The sequence below is a fragment of the Euprymna scolopes genome, chromosome 45, assembly GCF_053919585.1.
Source record: "Euprymna scolopes isolate OS-2025 chromosome 45, ASM5391958v1, whole genome shotgun sequence".
In the NCBI taxonomy this organism is placed as follows: Eukaryota; Metazoa; Mollusca; class Cephalopoda; order Sepiida; family Sepiolidae; genus Euprymna; species Euprymna scolopes.
The window spans coordinates 70,880,525-70,904,667 of record NC_136526.1 but is presented as its reverse complement, the minus strand read 5'-3'; the positions used below and the strand labels follow the sequence as shown (position 1 = coordinate 70,904,667).

General features: G+C 34.8%; 1 protein-coding gene and 1 long non-coding RNA gene across 2 annotated transcripts; one reads left to right on the top strand and one right to left on the bottom strand.

Annotated features, from left to right (window-relative positions):
* Positions 1-1,540: 1,540 nt before the first annotated feature.
* LOC145269223 (uncharacterized) lies at positions 1,541-2,236 on the bottom strand. The gene has a single exon (XM_080124842.1). It carries the CDS (start codon positions 2,234-2,236, stop codon positions 1,541-1,543), a length of 696 nt encoding a protein of 231 aa, XP_079980968.1.
* Positions 2,237-4,117: 1,881 nt separating this feature from the next.
* LOC145269888 (uncharacterized) lies at positions 4,118-15,958 on the top strand. The gene is made up of 2 exons (XR_013865282.1): positions 4,118-4,402; positions 14,574-15,958. It is a non-coding gene; the product is annotated as an uncharacterized LOC145269888 (long non-coding RNA).
* The last annotated feature ends 8,185 nt before the right edge of the window (positions 15,959-24,143 follow it).

The window sequence follows — 24,143 nt, the reverse complement described above, 5'->3', positions numbered from 1 at the left end:
TTGTATGGCTGTGTTCTCAAAACCCAGCGTTCAATGCGCACAGATAGTTGGGAGCGGGTGTTATTAAAGATCGATGTTAAGGGCTTATGATCTGTGTGAACCGTGAATGGGGCCCTAAAGATATATATGTGAAAGTGTTCACATGCCCACGTGATGGCGAGGGCCTCCCGCTCTGTTTGAGAGTATCTTTGCTCAACTGTGGATAGTGCTCGGCTTACAAATTGTACTACCCGCCCGTCTTGTGATAGTACAGCGGATATGCCTACAACACTGGCATCGGTATATATCTCAGTATGTTTGTTAGGGTCGAAGTAGGCAAGTGAGCATGCTTTACTCAAAGCCTCCTTGAGGTTTTTTAAACATTCAGTGTGGTGCTCAGTCCAGGACCACTGAGTGTTTCTTTTGTTAGCTGACGCAGTTCATGAGTCAGGGTTGCGTAGTCTGGAATGAATTGTGCACCGCAAAAGTTGGTCATCCCCAACAAACTTCTGACTTCTGATGCGTTTTGGGGGTCTGGTAATTCGAGGATTGTTTTTATTTTACGGTTACTTGGGCTGATGCCTTCATTACCGAATGTGTGTCCGAGGAATTCCAATGACCCCTTGTTGTATTCACATTTGCTGCTATTCAGTGTAATATTTCGCTGGCGGAGTTGACACCGAAAAATAGTCTTTTGTATCTATATAGACCCAGGTGTGTTGCGAACGTGGTTATGTATCGGGATTCTTCAGCTAGTTCCAACTGGTTGTAGCCCTGATTGAGGTCTAACTTGCTAAAGACACTAGCTCCCGATAGAATGGCCTTCAGCTCATCAAGTGTGGGCGTAGGGTGACGTTCCCTTTTGATAGCTTTGTTTGCCGCTCTCATATCAATGCAAACTCTGATTTTACTTTGGTCTTTCTTAGGTACCACCACAATAGGGGATACCCACGGGGTTGGTCCTTCCGCTTTTTCAATTACCCCCAGTTTCTCGTCTTTCTGTATTAGCTCTTCTATGTCCTTCCTTACATGAAAGGGGACTCTGCGGTATCTCTGAGCGATGGGTGGTATATTTTCATCTATGTGCAGATGGACTTTTTTCTCTTTAAGTTTACCTAAGCCATTGAATAGGTCTGCATAGTCCTCCAAAAGCTTAAGAGTTGTCTGCGGGATTTGTGTGTCAGAGTTGCTGATGTGGTTAACTGGGAGCTTTTTTGCTGATAAAAGTTTAAGCTTTTCACATGTTTCCCAGCCAATGATAGGTTTTTCTGGGCTTTTTATTACATGTATGTTAGCTTGGCAGGAGATGCCCCCAAACTCTAGGAGGGTCCTAAATTGGCCTAGAACTGGAGTAGTTTGCTTGACCCCAAATCCAGATATCACAGTTTTTGTCGGTCGGAGACATGGTGTCGGTTTTAAACACTTGAAATCTGCTTCAGACAAAATGTTGATAGTGGCTCCTGAATCGGCTAACACATTGAACGTTTGGTGGCTATTGCCAAAAGATATATCAAAACAGGGAAGGTTTTTCATCTTACCTGTATGAAACACATATTCTGTGTCACTGCCGCTGGTTGAGTCCTGCTGGTTGTCCTCGATGCAGTTCACCGGTTTGGACTTGTGGACGTGGAGGACGACTTGTTCTACGTTGTCTGTCCTCGTCGTTCATTTTTCTAAAACAGACAGAGGCGAAGTGCCCCCATCTCCGGCAATAAGTGCATTGGCTCTGGAATGCTGGGCAAGACGTTGGTCCTCGTTCATGTGGATATTTTCCGTTGCAATTCCTGCACTGAATTTGCCGGGGACGGTCACATGTCTGTCGCTGTCCGTACGTGACTTTGTTTAATACTGCAGTAGTAGTTTGTATTGTCATGTCCTCTAAGCGCATTTGTTGTAGGTGCGCTGTTATTGTTTCCGTCGTCCTGGCATAATTTATCAAGTCGTGTAGTGACATGTTAGAATTTATTAAACCCTTTTGCCGGACTTTTTCTGATGAACAGCCTGTTATCAGTTGAGACTTTATCTCAGCGTTTGCGTCTGCAAAGTGACATGTAGCTGCTGCTTCTTTCAATTTCCGGTAGAAGTCCTCTACATTCGGCGTGGTTTGTTTGATGTTACGGAATACAAATTGGTTGTATTCCGTGTTATTTTGGGGGTTGAAATGAGCCTGTACAGCCGAGACGAGTTTGTCGAAGTGGCTTTCGTTTTCTCCGGGTGTGGTCTGTTCGGCTGGTAATTCGTCAATGAGGTCGTTCATCGCCTCACCAACAAGCGTTAGCAAAATTGCTTTTTGTCTTTTATCGCTCTCTATGTCGTGGGCGATAAAATAGTTCCTCAATCTGCTAATGTATTTCGTCCATCTTGCTGCTTTGGCTTCTGACTCGCAGTCGAATTCCGGGTAGTGAGGTAGGGCAGCTATGTTTGTTTTGCAACACGTGTGACTGTTTGTTGTTGTTTTTTTTTTTTGTGTTTTCTTATGTCTATTTTTGTAAATTACTCTATCCTCGTCGCCAATGTGATAATCCTTATGGTAAGTAACCGATACTTGCTAGATATCGGTTATTACCATAGTGAGGTTGTAAGATGGACGGAGATTGACGAGAGAGAGAAAACGAACGAGGAATATCGTGCTCGGTGGATATCAGACTGACTACTACCCTGGATGTCGCCAGGGGCCGTAACTCATGTGACATCTGCGGTGGTCTCCCTTTATTTGGTAAAGACATTACACCAACTACCTCATGTTAAGAATGGCTTTCGGAATAATCCCCTCCCCGGTAGAATCCAAGTTTAGCGTTACAAATTCCAGAGAATTATTTGAGGATGGGCACTATTGTCAAACGAATTATTTTGCGCTAACTAGTTTTTTTTTGTTGTTTAAAAAATTAACCATTAGATGCTATGCGTAGAATAAAATATTGAAGCCGATCATTTTGTTTACCTTCGCCATCATGTAAATTGAAGTGATTCTTTAATCTGATTGGTCCATTTTGTTTTCTTCGAGAGTGACCTGCTCTTGGAGGTGAGGTGGATTTTCCCTTTCTTTTAATTTTACATTTTGAACGGAATAAAATAAAATAAAATAAACGAAAAAATTATTAAACATTTATTTTACATTTGTACGGAATAAAATACATTTCTTTTACATTTGTACAGAATAAAATAAATATATTTTAATCCGTACAAATGTAAAATAAATGTTTAATAATGCTTTCGTTTGTTTTATTTTATTTTGTTAAAATCTTGTTTAATAATTTTTTCGTTTATTTTATTTTATTTTATTCCGTTCAAAAATGAAAAATTAATTAAAAGACAGGGAAATTCCCCCCCCCCCCAACCTCCAAGGGCAGGTCACTCTCGAAGAAAAAGAAAATGGATCAATCAGATTAAAGAATCACTTTATGAAGAAGGTAGAGGCCGACATTTTTATTTTTCAATTTACATGATGGCGATAAGGTAAACAAAATGACCGGCTTCGATATTTTATTCTACGCATGGCATCCAGTGGTTAATTTTTTAAACAAAAAATACTATTTAGCGCAAAATAATTCGTTTGGCAATAGTGCCAATCCTCAAGTAGTTCTCTGGAATTTGTAACGCTAAACTTGGATTCTACCCCCCCCCACTCCCACAGCCTCCCCATGTTAAGAACGGCTTTCGAGGTTGGGGGGATGTTAGTTTATTGCAAAAGCCGTTAACATGGGAAGGTTGGGGTGTTTATAATACGCTGGGTGGTACGTCGTAAAAATTTACCCTTTTATTTTAATTAAATTTTTATTTAAAGTTTTATTGGTTACAATCAGCTAATGTATTCTAATTTTCTGCGGAGCGGAGCTGAGCGCTACCAAAAGCGGCGACAAAGAAAACTAGTTTCTTCACTTTTATTGTTCTTTAAATAAAAGAAAAGGACAATATTGAAAAGTAAACAATAAAAATTAACAACATTATACATATAAAAATAACACAATTAGTCTTTATTTGAACATAAAGACACATTTTTTTAAAATAACAGTAGACACATCGGAAGTTAAGAAGAACGTTGGCTAACTATAATATAATCTGAACTTAAGAAGAAAACAATTCAGTACACTTAACAAATAAACGGAGATTTTTACACGAGGAACGAAATAATGATTACACCGTGTTACGATAACTTAAATTCATTATTGTTCCTTAGCAGTGTGTCTGTTAAAATTATTTCACGTTTAAATCGTGTTTTTCTTCTTTTAATTTTGATTCTTTTATATTTTCATGTATTTTATTTCTTAATGAATAGGACACAAAAAAAAAAAAAAAGAAACATGTATCAATTACTGAAGAAATTCTAACAAACAAAACAAATTTTCTGTTTTGAACACAAAAGAAAAAAGAAATCATCCTGGTTTTTGGTTTGTTTATCATATTGAATTTTCTGTAATGAAAGGTAAGATTTGGATAAAACTTTTTAAAAATAAAATCATTAAATAACTTTTTTTTTTTTAACAATCTTAAACATTTAAATGAGATTAAATTGTAATCTTGCCGTCGTAAACAGTTTCTACGAAAATTCGACTAAAATTGTTTATAGGCGATAATATTATTTATTTTAAAGATTATGACATGATGAAAATTTGAAAAATCACTTTACTATTACATCTAAAACATTTTAACACTTTTTCATCTTGAGCGATAGTAAAAAAGACAATAATGGCTTTAATATCAATAGTAAGCTGCTTCCGGATCAAGTATGACGTTATTCTGGCATATTGCCACACTTTAAACATGCATTTACTTTGAAGAGTTACTGCCTATTACTAGTGTTGGGACGATTCCTAAGTTTTTTCCAATTCCGATTCCAGGAAAATGTTGATTAACGATTCCAATTCCCGTACAAGTGTTGTCTTGAAATATACCATTATATAATCGAAAGTTTTTGTTTAACAAAACATTTGGTACCGCAAAAAAGTGGAAATACAATTAAGGAATTTCGAAAATGATTTGATTTTTTTCGTAAAATTTCTTTCATTGAAGATAAAAATTAAAACAAATATTTTCATCATGAATTAAACATACACCATGAAATTAATAACAATCGATTTCAGGAGTTATTTTATATATTAAAAAATATAAAGAAAAAGGGCGGACGTACATGAATGCTACTCCTGTTGCGAAATATGCATCGGCTTCGATGTTGTAAGGGAGAAGTTATTTTTACAAGGAAAGAATTTTTACGTGTGTGACATAGATTTTTTTTATGTATTTATTTTGGCTCGAAATTCGCGCATGCTTTTTTTTATTATGATTTTTTTTGTTTTTTTTTGTTTTTGCCGGAGTTTATATAATTATTAACAGGAAAATTGGTGAAAGTCAAAATGGAATCTGCACTATTTTAAAATATTATTTTCAAGCTTAATTATGTTCACGGAATCGTAAACCATTCACAAAATTTTTATGGATCCACTTACTGGTGTTTGCACCAACAATATTGATGCCTATTGTAAACCATTCACAAAATTTTTATGGATCCACTTACTGGTGTTTGCACCAACAAATTTGATGCCTATTGGTCTCATATTAAAAGAAAACTGAAATAATATCGGGATCAGTAGGAGACATGAAATGGTCTCATGTCGATGAGGCTATGTATAGAGACGCTTATAACATGAAAAATGAAAAAATATTAGATAATTTTGAACATTTTTTAGAGAATGTGTTGAAAAATATGGTAATTAAAAAAAATCCCAATAAGCTTTGGGGGAAAAAAAATATGTTTTAACAATTGAAATTTTTATTTTTTATTTTTGAATAAAAAATAATTATTAAAACAAAAACACTAGTGTTCTCATCGAGTAGTTTTTATTTTATTCAAGAAAATAAAAGGTACTCATGCACTTATTGAGCCGTGCTGAAATAATGACATTATTTAGAAAGCCATTCTTAACATGGGGACGGGAGAGTGTTGTGTACCTATTCTGTACTTTCACTTAACAATTTTATAAAAACAGGTATTGTAAAATTTTAATTAAACTTGAAAATACTATTTAAAAATAGCGCTGGTACTTTCACCTAACAATTTAATAAGAAAAAGTATCATAAAACTAATTAAACTTGAAAGTACCATTTAAAAATAGCGCGGATCAATAAGTGCACTAGCACCAAATAACATTTCACTGTGTTTCGATCTATGACATTCCGTGAGAGATAGGTACATGCTAAAGGTTTTTGTTTATTTTTCTTTATCGCCACAAGTGCTAAATTTGACTTTCACCAATTTTTAAAAATTTTAGAAACTCTTTAAACATTGGGCGAGGCACTTAAACCATAAAAAAATAACGGTAACATAAGTCCATAGGCACCAAATTTTTTTTTGTTTTGTTTTGTCTAGCTTTGCTCTTATTTTGTTTGTTTGTTAAATCTGGCCAAAAAAAATTAGTAAAAATAACTAAAAAATACAAAAACAATAATAAGAAAAGGGTATTGTAAAACTTTAATTAAACTTGAAAATAATATTTAAAAATAGCGCGGATTCCATTTTGTCTTTTACCAATTTTCCTGTTAATACTTACATAAACTCCAGCCAAAAAAAAAATTATCCCCCCCCCATCCATAAAACACCCCAGATAAAATCATAATAACAAAAATCGGTAAAGCTTAGATAAGTAGGTCTGGCAGACAAGCCTTGTTCTGACATTCGGAAAATTTAGGTTAACAACCAGTGAAGCTACTGAAAAGTAACCCTTTTGAATAAAGATGAATATAAACAATATTTTTAAAATTAATTTCTTAATTTTACTTAAAAACAAAATGTAAACATATATAAACAAAATATTTTAGAAAATATTTTTTTAATTTTAAATAAAAATTGATTGTAAAGATTTAAAAAAAAAATTATTATTGAAAAATATTGCAGAGTGTTTACATAGCTGGTTCTTTGGATAATAGGGGTGCCTGAAATCTCCCTTCTAAAACGAAAAAAAAGTTGTAGTGTTTTTACTATTTTAAAGCGCTTTTTTAAAAAAAAAGTTTGAAGCACAAGTAGTGGCGAGTTAACTTAGAACAACGAATGTGCATGGTGGAAATTCTTCAGGGTTTAAATGTATTAGTAATGCTTTTATGGTGGTCGAAAAACGTTTTTCAGCCACCATATTACTTCCTATTTACTTGCCTCCCTACGAGGGCAGAGTTAGACACAAGGTCGGTTTTTAATGTAGAGAAACATTTATTACTAAAAAACGAAATGGTGAAATATAAAAGCAAGTTAAGCTACAAGTAAAAAAAAAAAAAATTGTTTTTGATTCCAAGAATTAAAAAAAATTCAAGAAATTTCGAAACTCATAAAGATTACCTTTCGAAACTCATAAAGATTACCTTTAAAGTAGTTAATAAAATTCTTGTACATCATATTAGATATGTTATGAAAAGTTCTATGACATTTTTATCATAAATTTTTGACAGCATTAATCTTACTTCAAACAAACAGTTCAACTTAAAAATATAAGAGAATCATAATGAAAGAATTGTAAATCTAAGGTATTTTTTAACGATGAAATTCCGATTCTGATTCCCTCCAAAATACAGGATTCTTTCGATTAACGATTCTGATTCCGATTAATTGTCCCACAAAATAGATTATAACTCGAAATGGATCATAATATTAAAAAAAAATTTGTGTATGGAACTGTGCATCCTGCCTGCAATTATTTTTTACAGTATGGTGGCATCATTCTGCTTTACCATTCCCAGCTAGGCATATGCACAAGGAAATCTCATATACATGCTCCACTCATCTGTGAACATCCTGAATTTATTGTTGCAGAAGGCAGTGTCACTATCAATGAGTAGCTCCAATCTATGATCCTTGGAAAGTGGTTAGCAATAGCATATAATGATCATCCCAACCTATTGCCAACAGCTGCTCAATTCTAGTTTTCATTTCCATTGGACTGGCACTCGACCTCTTGATTGGCATTCTATACACGTCTGCATAGCCCCTCTGACTGCTGTTTGTCGTCACTGGGCAAAGAAAGTGATTTGTCACATACATATGCTCACATTCACTCTGTGAATGGCCATCCTTAATCGCAGTGAAACACTGAGTTTGTATTCCTTTATTAACTCCATGTGTTTTCTAGTGCCTTCTAATGAGCATTTCACTGGCATCCTTTGTGTATTGAATTTCTGCAGCAACTCTACGTTTGGATACTCCATTGCACAGTACTTAACATGTGAAGTTATCTACTTATTTCCATGCCACAATTCATGCCTGCCTTTCAGGGTCAAAGGTAGGAAAAAATCAAGTTGATGCTGGACTGAACTGCACACAGTCCAACAGTGAAGCCTTCCAATGCTTTTGTCACATCGATCCATAAAAACAGATGAAACCTCACTGGTTTATTCATCCTTACAGAAACACATTCGTCTGTGAAAATGGTGACCACTCTCCTGTCACATGCATGGGACATGCCTTAAATAGTCACAACATACACCTTTACATCGATCTACATCCACTATTGTATGTGAAAATCATGTTTTGATCAGCACCAAACAGCATTTCATCAATGTAGACAATAATCGCCGGGAGCACCACATTTACATCTTTATAAGGGGAGCAGGCTGGCACTAATGGCTCGTCCCCTTGTTCATTTCTTGAACAGTGCTGGGCCTAGTGTTTAACTTTGCTACATCGGTAACAAAGGATTTCATATCTTGGCAGTGTATTGCTATGTAACTTTTGCAGTTGCATCTGTAGCAGTTTACATCACAAGGTTGGGATGGCAGATTTACCTTTCTGTGGATTCATGGCTGTAACAATGTGGTCATTATTTACAAAAAAAACTTGGCCTCCATGAAACATGGGACTTTATGTTGGCTAGCCACTTGTTCTGTGGTTATCAATTGGTTCTGGTAGAAGATTTTCTCTTCATAATACATTTATAGACATGAGTTATGATTATTTGGCCATTTCAAATCTTGATTAAGGAATAACGTGAGTCTGGTCTTCACTGCGCCCATATATCCCTTTCTATTCTTCCAGATATTTATGCTTTCTTGTATTCCTGATCATCAGATCTCAAACTCACCAATAATGCCATCGAAACTGCTATTAATTGTAATTTACCAGAAATAAATATTTAAAACTCATTAAAAAATGGAAGAATATCAGAATATTGCATCTAAAAATTAAAGTTATCAAAATATTAAAATGATTATTTTACAATTTATACTGAACTAGCGGGGGGGGGGGGGTACCTGGCGTTGCCCGGGTGTTTGTATGTGTGTGTATGGGTGGGTAAATAATAACCCTGAAACGATGTTAAAAAAATCGGAAAAACCAAAACCAAAAAAAAAAACAGCGAAAAAAAAAATGCTGTGTGTATAGGAGGTGGGGGGGGGGAGGTAAACTAAAGAATAAGTGAAGTAAAAAAAACAAAAAACGTTGCCTAAGTGTTTAAAGATGTAAAAGAAAAAAAATAGTTTTGGTCGGAATGCAGGATTGAACCCGGAAGCCTTGATACGGAGGTGAAACAAACGCCAACCACTTAACTGTCTAGGCCAGGAGTAAGAGGAATTTATTAGAGTGTTAAAATAAGGGTTATAAAGCGAATGAAAGAGGTTTGATTGACAGATAGCCGCTAAATGAGGTCATCGCGGGAGCGTTACGAGATGACGTAGCAATATTTTATTTAATGCGGGACAGCTTTTTGGGGTTTGATTACTTTGTTTCAATGCGGGGCAGTTTTCGCTTCCCTAAGATGATGGTTGCCCAAGATAATGGTGTGGGGGGGGGAGGAACCGACTCCCCAAATGAAAGGGGATTAGCAATTGTTTGATATAAGGAGTTCAGCCCCAAATTGATCAAAGCTGATTGCTTGTGGACGTTACCGGCGCGATGCCGAGAACAGCTTGTTAGCTTTTGAATTAGTTTCACTTTTTATGCAAAAAAGCCAAATCAACACATGAGAAGCCAAAATAGCAATAATTTTGTAAAAGTCGGTGTAAGTAAATCTAGATGCTACACACGTTCCCGAATCCTAGATATTATTGTCTAGGGGGTATATAAACAGTTCTAAGCGATCATAACCCCTCACAGGAGTGTCGGCGAAAAAAGCCTTTGCGAGACATACATGAAATGGTCACACATTTTGCCTTTTATATATATAGATAGACTAGCGGGGGGTACCCAGCGATGCCTGGGTGTTTTAAGGTGTGTGTGGTTTTGGGTAAATTCAAACTCCGGGGGGAGGGGTTAAAATAAAAAAAGAAGTTTTGGTAGGTGAGTATGAGGATGGAATCTGAACCCTTAAGGCAAAGTTGGAAATTAAAGTATGAAAAAAAAAGTGTGCGACGTTAACCAACAGGCCACCGCAACATACAATGGAAACACGTTTGAATTTATTTATTTAAGTATTGACAGGTGCCCGCAATAAAAGTTAACTCTGCTGCTTCTATTTTACCTAATTAATGAGGTCAAATAGAAGTCACGCAGTTAACTTTTGCTGCGAGGCAGCATTTGGGTTTTTTTCCCCAACAGATGTTGGGGAGGGGGAACTCAGCTCCCCATTGTCCAGATTGAATAGCAATTGACTGATATAAGAGGAGTTTATCCCCACGTTGATCAAAGCTGATTGCTTCTGGACGTTTCCCGGCACAATGCCGAGAACCCACGGTTTTGAATTTAGTTTCACTTTATTTATACTAAAAAGCAGGACAAACAGGCGATAGATCGAAATAGCACGAATCTCATAAAAGTTGACGTAAATTAATGTAGAGGCGACCCGCATTCCCAAATCGTAGATATTATCTAGCGGGTATATAAACAGTTCTAAGCGATCATAACCCCCTCCCCCCCCCGGGAGCGTGTGTGAAAGAAGCCTTTGCGAGACATACACGAAATGGTCACACACATTTTGCCTTTTATATATATAGATTAGATTAGAGTATACTCTATTTATCCAGCAGTTATGTATTGTCCACGACAATGAACAAGACCTGACAGAGCTAATGACAGGACAGTTAGAATTACACAAAAATAATCCTCTATTCACACCCTCCCCAAAAGTCTTTGCATATGTCTCGATGCTAATGTTAGTTGTAACAAGCCCAAAGACTGAAAAAACGACAGCAGTAGGCAAGGGGGAGTGGGAATCTGTCTGAGTACAGGGGAAAACATTATGTTGAATGGACCTGGTTGGGAAATGACTCAAGATTACTGTGGGTTTTCAATTGTTAGGACATAGTCCTTAAACCATTTTAGTGTAGTTTTAGCATGGCCTGATCTCCTGGGTATCTGTACTCCAGATGGGGGGGTTGGGTTGTTGGCTGACTCGAAGGCCTTACATTTTGAGGTCAACTTGGTGATAGAGGGGTATCTGGTATTACATGGCTATCAACAGTTGGTTGAGTGATATCCAGCATTGTTGTCTAACTATATGGGACTCATGGTGGTATGTGGTATGTCTGGTGAGAGCATTGGTTGGGTGGGATATATGGCTCTGTGACTTTAGGTGATATTGTAGTATTGTTATGTGCAATGGTTGTTGGTGTCCTGATAGGAGCAGCATAGTGCAATCTAAGGTTGCCTGTGATTGTCAGCCTTGGGGGAGGGAATTGTACCAGAATATACTTTCACAGAAATTTTCTATTCTGAAGAGTCATTTGCCTAGATCTATTAATGCGTTTTTTTTTTTGTCATTCAATTTTCACCCCAAACAAGGCACAGTGCCACTTTGAAGTAGGGGGCTACTATCGGGGACATAATTTATGCGGGCATTATGAAGGGAGATGGGTAGAAAGATGCTTGTTCACATTACACTTGAACATCTGCATATCAGTACAGTTGGGAAAGCAGAATCCCGGAAGGGAGTTCCAAAGACTTGCAGTTCTGGGGAAGAAACTATTGGAGTAAAAGGCTTTCTTACACCTAGGGATCTCTACTATAAAGGAGTGGGACTTAGTTACTTGTCGGGTTTGTTGGAGGTAGTCACGTCGGGGAGGTACAAATGCTTGCAGTTCGTCAGAGTATTCACCATTAAAGTATTTGTAGAACAGGCAGAGGGATGCAACATTTCGTCGATGGGACAGAGGCTGAAGCCTAGATGACAGTTCAGGTTGGCGACTCTCTTTTGAACCCTGTCCAGGAGTGAGAAACAAGCAGCAGATGCACCAGCCTAAATGTGACAACAGTACTTCATACATGGGCGAATGGTGGCCTTATACAGGTACAGGATACTTTCAGGCATAAGTAATTTTCTAGCATGGTAGAGAGAGCCCACCTTCTTTGCAACAGCCTTGGCAATGCTCTCAATATATATTTTCCAGTTCATGATCCCTGTAAACATTAGGCTGAGGAGTTTAAAAGAAGTACTTTCAGGCAATGTGTTCTTGGCCATTACTATTGGTGGTAGAGAAAGTTTCTTTTATTGAATGAAACAAGCTTAATCTTGGCAGCATTGAATGTGACTGTCCATTTTTGTCCCAATTCCACTACAAATTGGAGGTCATCCTTTAGTGTTTCTGCCATTTCCTTGGATATGTGTTCATTTGTTTTCCCCTCATGCCTGTTATAGAGAGTGGTGTCATCGGCAAATATACTCATCTCCGAAACAATTTCATCAGGGAGGTCATTTATGAATATTAGGAATAATAGAGGTCCAAGGATAGACCCCTGAGGTACTCCTGCATTTATATCATATTGTTTAGATGTACAACCGTTAAGAACAACTTGGATTTTTCTATTACATTATGTATTCTTCCAGTGATACTGTGATCTAATTTTCCTTAGAAGACCATTGTGCCATACCCTGTCAAAAGCCTTAGATATATCAAGGGCTACCGCTCTACCCTCCCCTGTTTTGTCCAGTGAACAGTATATACGTTTAGAGACCACAGTTAAGATATCTGCTGTTGACTGGGCTTGCCTGAATCCATATTGTTTGTTGGTCAGGAGTTTAGCAGCTGTTAGGTGTTGGACTAGGGCTTGATTAACTAAGGACTCAAATATTTTGGCAAAAAGTGGGAGGAGGCTAATGAGATGATAATTTAGTGGGTCAGTTCTTTCACCAGAATTCTGGATTACTGGTACTACAGAAGCGGTTTTCCAGCAGTCGGGAAAGCAAGATTCGTTAAGGAATTTATTGTAAAGTTTGGAGAGAACTGGATCAACCTCAGCAGAGCATTTTTTTAATTGCACAGCTGGCATGAGACCTGGTCCACATGCTTTTGAAGGGTCTAGGTTTTTTATGATACCATGCACCTGAGAAGGGGTGATTTTCAAATCGTCTAGTGTGGCGTCTGTCTGCAAAGGAAAGTCGGGGAGGGAGTGGTGTACCGGGTCCAGCGTGGAGTTTGAGGCAAACCGACTGACAAGCAGATTAGCCTTGTCGGTTGCCGTGCAAGCAGCCTCATGATTGTTTGATAGTGGGGGAATCGTTGACTGCCCATTGTTTACTACACGTATTGTATATTGATAGAATTGGCAGACTTTGCTTACTACTCTAGTTTTATCCCATTTGCACAGATATGAACCGATCTGGTTTTGAACGTGCACATTATCACCAATGATCGGTGGTGGGAGCCTTTGTGTATGTTCGAATAACCTCTAAGAACAGTGCATTTGCTGGTTTCGTAGGGATTCTTCATATACTTAGCAAGTATTACACCACATGTTATGTGGTTGATAACTTCCAGGTATAATGAGTATAAAGTCGTGAATGGGACGACTAAAGATACATATGGCTGGTGACAGCTTGGTGTCTCGAACTGGCATATTTCTATACTGCAGCATAGCGCATTGGAATGAATCTGTATCGATGGTTCCAACCAGTGAGGAATTGCCTAGTGCTGTTATGGGTCAGAACTGGGGTCAGGTATGCCATAGGTTACTAAGATCCATCGGGCAGGAGATAAATCCCTGGGCACCATCTGAGAATCCCTTAACTATGGGCCAGTTTTTTAGTTGCGTATAATGAATTACACATTGATCATAGTTAAATACTTCAAATAAAAAATATCAAAATATCGCATTTAAAAAATAAAGGTATCAAAACATTAAAATTATTTTACAATTTAAAGTGAATATCTTTAAGATTAGTTGCATATTGCGAATTACACATTTAAAAAGAAAAATATTTTAATGAAGTCAAAATATATTCAAAGAAAGAATGTATGTTTTAATTCTATTACAAATTACACATCAAGTCAAAATATATTCAAAGAAACAATGTATGTTTTAATTCTATTTCCAGAATCAAATTAAAGATATTGTTGTTTGATTCAAAATTTACAGTCCAAAAATATTGAAATAAAACTTTTTTAAAATTATATTTACAAATGAGGTACATGATGATGACTTGAAACTGAAGAAGCAATTGTAAGTATTTTTACATGCAAATTGAAAAATCGGCTGAAAATAGAATTCAATAAATATTAATCAATATTATCATTTGAAAATTATTATGTACAGGTGACCTTTATCTGTCCTGGTTTGATAATCAGGTGTAGATTAAAAATATAAAAATTTAATTATTTAATATTTCTAGTAAGTAACTACTTTAAAAAAAATACTTAACTACCTTAATATTTAAATATTAAAATTTGAATTTTATATTTATTTACAGATATTGCTGAATTTCCTATCGATGATCAAGAAACAATATTTGCAATTCATCAATGGACATTATCTGCAAATACTAAAATTCCAAAACAAAGATTTAGAAAAGTCCAGACCAAGATTTAGAAACACAATTGCATACTGAAAAGAAAGCAGATTCCTGTAAATTGTTTTTTACTTTGAACAAAACATTAATGAACCATGCAATCACATACTGGAAAAAAGGTTCATTCATGTGAAGTATGTGGCTCTTTATTCGCTTATAAATCACATCTAGAGGTACATGTTCGGACTCACACTGGAGAGAAGCCATTTTCCTGTGAATTATGTGAATATTCTTGTCCTTCAAAATCAAATTTAGTGAAACATATGAGAACTCACACTGGAGAAAAGAGAGAAAAGTCATATTTTTGTGAAATATGTGAATATTCTTCTTCTCAAAAATCAAATTTAGGGAGACACATGAAAACTCACTCAGGAGAAAAAAGGGAAAAATCGTATTCTTGTGAAATATGTGGCTCTTGTTTTAGCACTAAATCTTATATACGCAAACATATGATTCTTCACAGTGGTGATAAACCATTTTCTTGTGAATTATGTGAGTATTCTTGTTGCCAAAAATCAAATTTAATGGTACATATGAGAAAGCACACGGGGGAAAAAACATATTCGTGTGGAGTTTGTGGCTCTTCTTTTTCTGTTAAAACAACCTTAATTTCACATATGAGAACTCATACTGGAGAAAAGCCATATTCTTGCGAACTTTGTAAATATTCTTATTCTCAGGCATCAAGTTTAGCTAAACACATGAAAACTCACACCAAATAATTTTTGGCAGAAAAAAAATGAAAAGATTTTCATCAATGCAAAATTATTCAATGAAATAATTAGCTGGGATGAAAATTAACATGAATTGCTTACTGTTACCAATGCATCACTAGTTCACAAAAGTTATATGATCCATTTGTTTGATAAATACAGGCATATCAGTTGCATCATGACAGCCTACACATTACTAATAAAGATATCTATTGATGCATTATATGAATATCTGCTATAGACTACCTTGAATGTGAGCATAGAAGATGTTACAAGCATGGATTGGCACAAAAGATGAACTAAATTTAAACTATCCTGAAGTAGCATGATGTGAGTTGTTCGATTACAAGACAATATTTCACCTGTACACAAATGACCAGTTGGCAAAAATATATGATAAATAACACAGAAGAAAAATAGACTCAAAACAAAGTAAAGGAATATTCCAAGTTTTCTTTACATGATGAAATGCTGGATGCAAGCTTAGTAAGGAAGAAGGAAGCGATAACTAAAAGTTAAGCAATAATTTATCAGTGTTACTATTAAAAAATGATTCTGTTTGCATCTGACAAATCTTGTCTTGCATCAATTATTTTATTTGTGGTGAGATCAGATTTTGAGTTCAAAGTTTCTTTATATTCAAAATTATCGGATTTCATTTATTTTTAATGTTTATCATTCGTTTCTTTCCAGTAAGCCATATCCATCGTAAGATTATATATATATATCTATATATATATATACTAGCAGGCTGCCTGACATTGCCCAGTCATAAATATGTTTAAATATGATATTTTGATTGATACATAGTTTGTATTTATTATTATATCATTAAATTGAACAAAAATTAAAAAGAAATGACTTGTGTGCCATTAGTGAAAATTAAAATTCAAATGTTTAGCTTTTGATTTACTTTTTTCTTTGATATTAATGCCTGAGCTATGAACACATGTTTGCTATAAAACTAACCAATAGCTGTTATGCTATGCATGCATATTTGTAATGCTGTTGTTCGACCATAACCTGGCAAATTCCATTTTTCTTTTAATTTTCACAATTTTGCACCAATTTTCCCTGGCTAAAACCCAAATATAAAGCGTTTTATGGGTTTGAATATCCTATATATTAAGTTTCATGTCTGTAGACCAAAAACTATCAGGATTTTGATAGGCAACATTTTTAAAAAAATTGTATATATCTATATGCATACATAAATATATATAGAAAGAGGTTTGTGTTTATAACATTTTATTCAAATATTATGCAAGTATAAATCCTGTAGAATATCTGCATGAATATAATTACAGGTAATAGTTAACTAAAGATGATCATCCCATAAGAAAACCGAAAAAAGGAATTAAAAAATGAATGCTTAAAAGAATATGCAAATTAGATAGATCTTTTGCAGATGAATGCAATTTCACGACCCATATATAACAAAGTTGTATTTTTTTTTAAATAAATAGAAATAAGGCTTTTTAATATGAATATCAACGCACAAAAAGAATAAAAAAACTAATATATACACACACGCATATATATATATATATATATATATATATATATATATATATATAAGCTTACGATTGATATATCTTACTGGAAAGGAACAAACAAAAATTATCAAAATATCGCATTTAAAGAAAAAAATAGATCAAAATATCATATTTAAAAAATAAAGGTATCAAAAATATTAAAATTATTTTGCAATTTAAAGTGAATATCTTTAAGAATAGTTGCATATTATGAATTACACATTTAAAAAGAAAAATATTTTAATGAAGTCAAAATATATTCAAAGAAACAATGTACGTTTTAATTCTATTTCCAGAATCAAATTAAAGAGAATGTCGTTTGATTCAAGATTCACAGTCCAAAAATAATGAAATAAAACTTTTTTAAAATTACATTTACAAAGGAGGTACATGATGACGACTCAAAACTGAAGCTATCAGCGTCATCTATATATAATGTGGCCAAATATCTAAGAAACCAACTATGGATATGACGTACTCTAAAAACACTGCATTGGTAAGGTATAGCAAATTTATGTTCCTTGTCATTACAAATATTTGCCTTTAAAAAAAAATGTTTATTTTCTCTCTACGGCCCTTAACTATGCAGATTCCCTCTTTTAGCTTTAATTCTTAAGTCACCTGACGCTATGAAATGTCGAATTACTTCCAAACCTCTCTTTCAAAATAAAAGTTATTAATATATACTAAGTGTAATACTTAGTTTTTCTTTTGTTTTTGCATTGGAGATTATGAAATACAGTGATTGTTAGAGGTACATGAAACAAAACATATAAGCAGAAGTTAAATTCAAGAAACTAAATACTGAAAGAAAGGAGCAAGAGACTAGTAGCAGGTGCACCAGCCCAAATGTGACAACGATACTCCATATATGGATGAATGATGCGCTTGTAGAAGTACAGGATTCTTTCAGGCATAAGTAACTTTTAGCACAGTAAAGGGAACCCACCTTCCTCACAGCAGCCCTAGTAATGCTTTCAATGGACCTGTTCCAACTCATGTTTCCTGTGAACGTTAAGCCGAGGAGTTTGAAAGAAGTACTTTCAGGTAATATATCTTTAGCTATAGCTACTGGTGGCTTAGAAGGTTTCTTGTAATTATTGAAGGAGACAAGCTTAGTCTTGGCAGCATTGAATGTGACAGTCCATTTTTGTCCTTATTCCACTACAGATTGGAGGTCTTCCTTTAGTGTTATATTATGCCAGACTAAACGGAAGAAAAATAATAATATTGATAGGGTTTGATCTTGTTCTGAGGCCAGTGGAGCATGAAGATCTAGGGATCGTACCTGCGGAAAATAGGATGGGTGTATAGAACAATGTACGTAATGCCATTGTGATAAAATAAGATGGAAGAGATGTTGTGTTGTTGATTCCGGAAAATAAACTAATCAATTATTATTACGATTGTGTTTCGTAAGTCTAAATGGAATTTCATCTAAAAGAGATATTTAGGATGAAATATTCATAAACAATAACTTAGGCATGTTAACTTGATAGAATGGAATTTTATTCTGACAATTATGTTTTCAATTGGAAGGAGAATTTGGAATCAAGAGGCGGGTTGGAAATGTGGGAATAATACAAATGAATTATGTGAAAAACCATTGTATGATCACATAATAAATTAGAAAGATAGTTTCAGATAAAGACATGGAGTTTGAGAGTTCAAAAAGAGTCGAGTATCGGGCTTTGGTTGGGGCGGGCATGGAATGAAGTAATCCACTTAGTACGAATTGTGGGGAGAGGGTCATTAAGAATTAGACAATGATGAAATTGCAACACTAACATAATAATTGAAAAATACAGATTATGAAATCACCAACTTTGTCCGGCTTTGTTAAAGAAGAAAAAATCACACAAGGGCAGAAACGCTAGAGGAAGACCTCCAATCTGTAGTGGAATGGGAACAAAAATGGATGGTCACATTCAATGCCGCCAAGACTAAACTAGTTTCATTCAATAATTACAAGAAACCCTCTCTACCACCTATAGCAATAGCCAACGACTCTTTATCTGAGAGTACATCTTTCAAACTCCTTGGCCTAACGTTCACAGGAAACATGAGTTGGAACAATTACATTGAAAGCATTGCCAAGGCCACTGCAATAAAGGTGGGCTCTCTCTACCGTGCTAGACAACCCCCAAAAGTAACCTGTACCTATATAAGGCCACCATTCGCCCATGTATGGAGTATTGCTGTCACATTTGGGCTGGTGCATCTGCTACTAGTCTCTTGCTCCTTGACAAGGTTCAAAAGAGAGTCGGAAACCTGATAGGCCCTGAACTGACATCTAAGCTTCAGCCTCTGTCCCATCGACGAAATGTTGCATCCCTCTGCCTGTTCTACAAATATTTTAGTGGTGAATGCTCTGACGAACTGCAAGCACTTGTGCCCCCACGACGTGAGCACCTTCAACAAACCTGACAGGCTGCTAAATCCCACCCCCACACTGTAGAGATCCCTAGATGTAAAAGATCTTTCTACTCCAATAGTTTCTTCCCCAGAACCGCTAGACTTTGGAATTCCATTCCAGGTCCCTGCTTCCCCAACAGTACTGACGTGCAGAAGTTCAAGTGTAACGTGAACCGACATCTTGCTGCCCAAATCCCTACATGGTGCCCTGGTAGTTGTTGCCCCTGATAGTAGCCCCCTACACCAAAGTGGCAATTTGCCTTGTTTGAGGTGAAAATGCAATAAAAAAAAAAGTCATTGTGGTAGTGCATATGTAACTCTCTCACACACACACACACACAATGACAGAAACGAGACGTTATAGAAACCCGGACGTTTTGTTATGCATATATGTAAAGACACTGCAGAATATTATATATATAATCTATATACATTAATTCGTATTCCTGTCTGTTTGTTTGTTTATTTGTTTGTTCACAATTTGATTAATATATACGAAAGGTCCATTACTTTAATGCTTCATTTAGTCCTATATATAGTATGATTCATGTAAAATAGACGATTGAAAGATGACATCATTTGCATATTACATTAAGGAAAATTGATTTATTAGATAGCGGTGTGTTAGTTATTGTTTTTAGTGGAAAAATTGTTTTAAGTGTTCTATTTAAGTTTATTATTTAAATTTGATTTATATTGATAACATATTTAATTTTATTTATTTTTTACCAACATCGATTTTTTTTTTTATAAAACAGTTTGAGTTATTTGAGTTTTGAGTTATTTCCCTTTCTTCTTTTTGTTTTTGTTGTCTTTTTCGGCGGATAACCAAACTAAAAATAATTCATACAAACTTTCAAGCATTATTTTTCGAATCAGTCCAAATAAAATAATTTCCGTGATTTCGCAATTAACGTTGTGGTCCAGTGGATTTTTATTTTAAAATAAACAAACAATCCAATTCAACTACGTTTCTTCATTTAAAAGAAAAACAAAAAAAATCATTTACGTTTTTTTACCAGTTTTTTTTCTTCACATTTTTTGACATCGTAACTGCTAAATTTTTTTATCTTTTAATAACACAATAAGTCATAACTCATCATTTTTATAACATAAGAACGTGTATTTCGGTTTACACAAATTCTATTTTGGTATTTGTGAAACCAAATTATTTACGGTTTATTTTCGTTGCAAAAACCGTAATAACAAATCTTTTTAGACTAAGGGAGCATAAAAGAAATTCGCTTAAACTGGAATATAGTCATAAAAAAGCGAAGAATATCCGGAGAATAGCTTCTCTTCGTATCCCTTCTGCCGAAATATCTGGTGAAGAGTTTGTCACGTATTTCTGCTTTTTTTCGGGGTGGGGGATTACATTTTCGTGTTTTCATTCGTTCTTGTATTTTTGAAATTTTTGTTGGGGTAACGATGGAGTTGACATATAATAATGAAAAACTGGTCAATATTCTTAGTATAGCAGGTGTGGCCAAACCGACCGTCATGTCGATCCTGGCAGCACTGGGTATCCATGCTAGTATTATATAAATATATACATGATATGATATATACATATATATGTACATAATATTATATATGGCTCATTCCATGTCAAATCGACACATTTGGTGGGGGGGGGGCACAAACCATGTCCGACACGGATTTTTTTCAAATATGCTACACTCTTAGATCTCCATGAAAGGAATTGAATGGCACTTGTTAAACATCTGGATCAAGTAAAGAATAGATATCCTGTAGCAGACGACGCCGTCTGGCGGTGACAAGCGCACAATTCAACTAACACCGGTGATTTCGACCTTGACATTGGCACAAGCACATGGCGGCGGGTGTTTGTAAACACGTCAAATAGCAAACATGCTAAAATATTCGCCAACAATTTTTTTTTAATATATTTACAAAACTTTTGAAGATTTGAAAGAAAAAAATATATTTACAAAACATTTTTTTAAAGTAAGTAACAAAACGAAGGTATTTAATAAATAAAAGATATTTAAATAAATGGGTGTCTTTCTGTTTCGGATTTTTTCGACCCAGATTAATATTTATGTACCGTGTTTTTTTTTTTTTGGGGGGGGGGGGTTCTATGTGCGTTTTTAAGACAATTTATTATTTTTTTAATTACATTTTCACCCCAAACAAGGCGCATTGCCACTTTGGTGTAGGGGAATACTATCAGGGGCAACAACTACTGGGGTAATATGTTGGGATTTGGGCAGCAAGATGTCGGTTCACGTTACACTTGAACTTCTGCATGTCAGTACAGTTGGGGAAAAGCAGTGGCCTGGAATGGAATTCCAGAGTTTAATTATTCTTTAAAACATTACCTTCAGCGGCAATTAATATATTTTTAAAATAACATTTTTAAATATTAAATTTTGACGAATATTCGCTAGCAAGATTTAAAAATATATATATATATATTTAAATAGATCAGTGTCTTTCTGGGTGCGTTTTTAATATATTTACAGAACTTTTTAATAACTGTTTTATTCTTTTTATCAAACAAAAATAGAACTTTTATAATGACATATTATGGACTGTTTTTCAAACACCGAAATTTTAAAATTAAATTAGTTTTATTTTTAAAAAAAAAAAGACGAGGTGTTTTGTTTTCAATTAAATTATAAACTTTATTTGAACTTTCAACAAACTTTTATAGACATAAAAAGATAGACTTTATAGATATTTTGGTACTTATACAGTTTAGTGACGACATTAAAAAATGGAAATATTGAAAAAAAATTTTAATGTACGTAATTGTTATAGACTGAAGTTCTCCGAAAAAAAATTTAACTTCATTTGATCAAGTAGTTTTTTTTTTTTACAGCGAAAAACAATTATTTATCACGACGACGTCAACGTGGCCATTTTGGAAATGTACCTAGCAGAATACCTCCATTTTAGGCCAACTTTCTCAATCTAGCCTTTTTTTTTCTCGACAGAATGAGATATGCGTACAACGCATCTGCAATTTTTTTCCGTTTTTTTTTTCGTTTTTTTTTTTTTTTAATCTGCAATTTTTTTGCGTTTTTTTTTTTTTTTAAATAATACTATTGAATATGCAAAAAAATTGAAGAATGCAAAGAATTAAATTTTTATACGAGATTATTTTCGAAACATGCGCAGTTAGTTGGACACGCATGGATAACTTCGAAACAAAATTTTAAATTCGAAAATTTCGAAATTTCGTTTATTTACTTCTGTTACAAATAAAAAAAAAAAACCCCAAAAATGGCATCTGTCTTCGCAAAAAAAAAAAAAAAAAAAAATCTCATTCTGGTGGGGGAAAAAAAGGGCTAGATTGGCCTAAAATGGAGGTATTCTGCTATGCACGGCAGTTACCTGCCCTTGGGGAATTCCTGGGCACTGCAATAACATTTCCAAAATGGCCACGTTGACGTAGCGTCGTAGCCGTGATAAATAATTGTTTTTCGATGTGAAAAAAAAACTACTTGATCAAATGAAGTGAAATTTTTTTTCGGAGAACTTCAGTCTATAACAGTTACATACAATAAATTTTTTTTTTCAATATTTCCATTTTTTAATGTCGTCACTAAACTGTATAAGTACCGATATTTTATAATAGTTTTTTTTAAATATATTTAACAAAAAGTGTTTTTTTTCATCATTTCATTGTTGAATAAATTTAAAAGTGATAAGTGGCGAAAAACTTTAATTTTAAAATTTCGATGTTTGAAAAACAGTCCATAATATATATTTCATTATGAAAGTTCTATTTTTGTTTGATAAAAAGAATAAAACAGTCAATAAATACATAAATAAATTTAAAAAAAAACAGTCCATTAAGTTCAAATAAAGACTGAATAAAAGTTATTAAAAAAAGGTTCATTCTACACGGGTTTGGACATTTTTTTTCTGTGTACATTTTTAATACAATTCAATATATATTTAAAGTGCGATGTATGTCGGTGGTTAGTGAAGGAGAAATAATTATTATTACTGTTGAAAGATGAATGTTTTAGGTATAAAACGTGTTCATGTCCGCTTTCGGGTGTCATCATTGTTTGTTGCAGGACTGGTAGTATAGAAAGAAAAGGAAATGTGTGTTCATCTCACGTTCGGGTCACTATCGTTGTTCGCGCATGGGAAGAGAAGTGAGTAATGTAGTGGAAATGGGAATGATATTCCAGCTTGTAGACAAAGAAAAGGATAGAGGGTTGATATCAGTTAAGTTGCGCACCATGTTAGCAGTCAGCTACAGTGAGAGGTGTTCTCCAGCACAAGTTGTAGAAGAGTTGTCTGGTTGATGGACCAAGGCAAAAGGGGAAAAAAAGAGTGAGAAAGTCAATCCAGTTCATGGGGAGAGAAAGCATATAAGGTGTACGTACTGTTTGTTAGCTCTTTGCCCCACATGGTAGCAAGTGGCGTGAGGCACATGTGTGTGCGCGCTTGCCAAAAAGGCACACTGTTCGTCCATAGACCGTCCAGCTCAGAAGCTGGTCCAAAAAGGGCTGGAAACAGCTTGTCTCTTGCTTTTATAGTTGTTTCCGGTGGTCTTTTGCGCATGTGTGGATTTCCTTTGAAAAGGGAAGTGACGTTGTACATGTGTGCATACGTGTACACGTATGTGAGTATATGTGTGTACGTTAGAGTGTGTGTGTATACACGTGAATGTGAGTGTATATACGCAAACGTGAATATATGTACATGTGTGGATGCAGATGTTTGTGTGTGCGTATGTATATGACAAGTAATATAGCTTGAGATGTGAATGCGTGTTTTTGTGTGAGACTAGAAAAGGCTTGTGCAAAAATTCTGTGTTAACGTTC

Bases quoted from the DNA above. Each gene is read 5' to 3' on its own strand.
- LOC145269223 (XM_080124842.1), bottom strand. From the start codon at position 2,236: ATGAACGACCTCATTGACGAATTACCAGCCGAACAGACCACACCCGGA.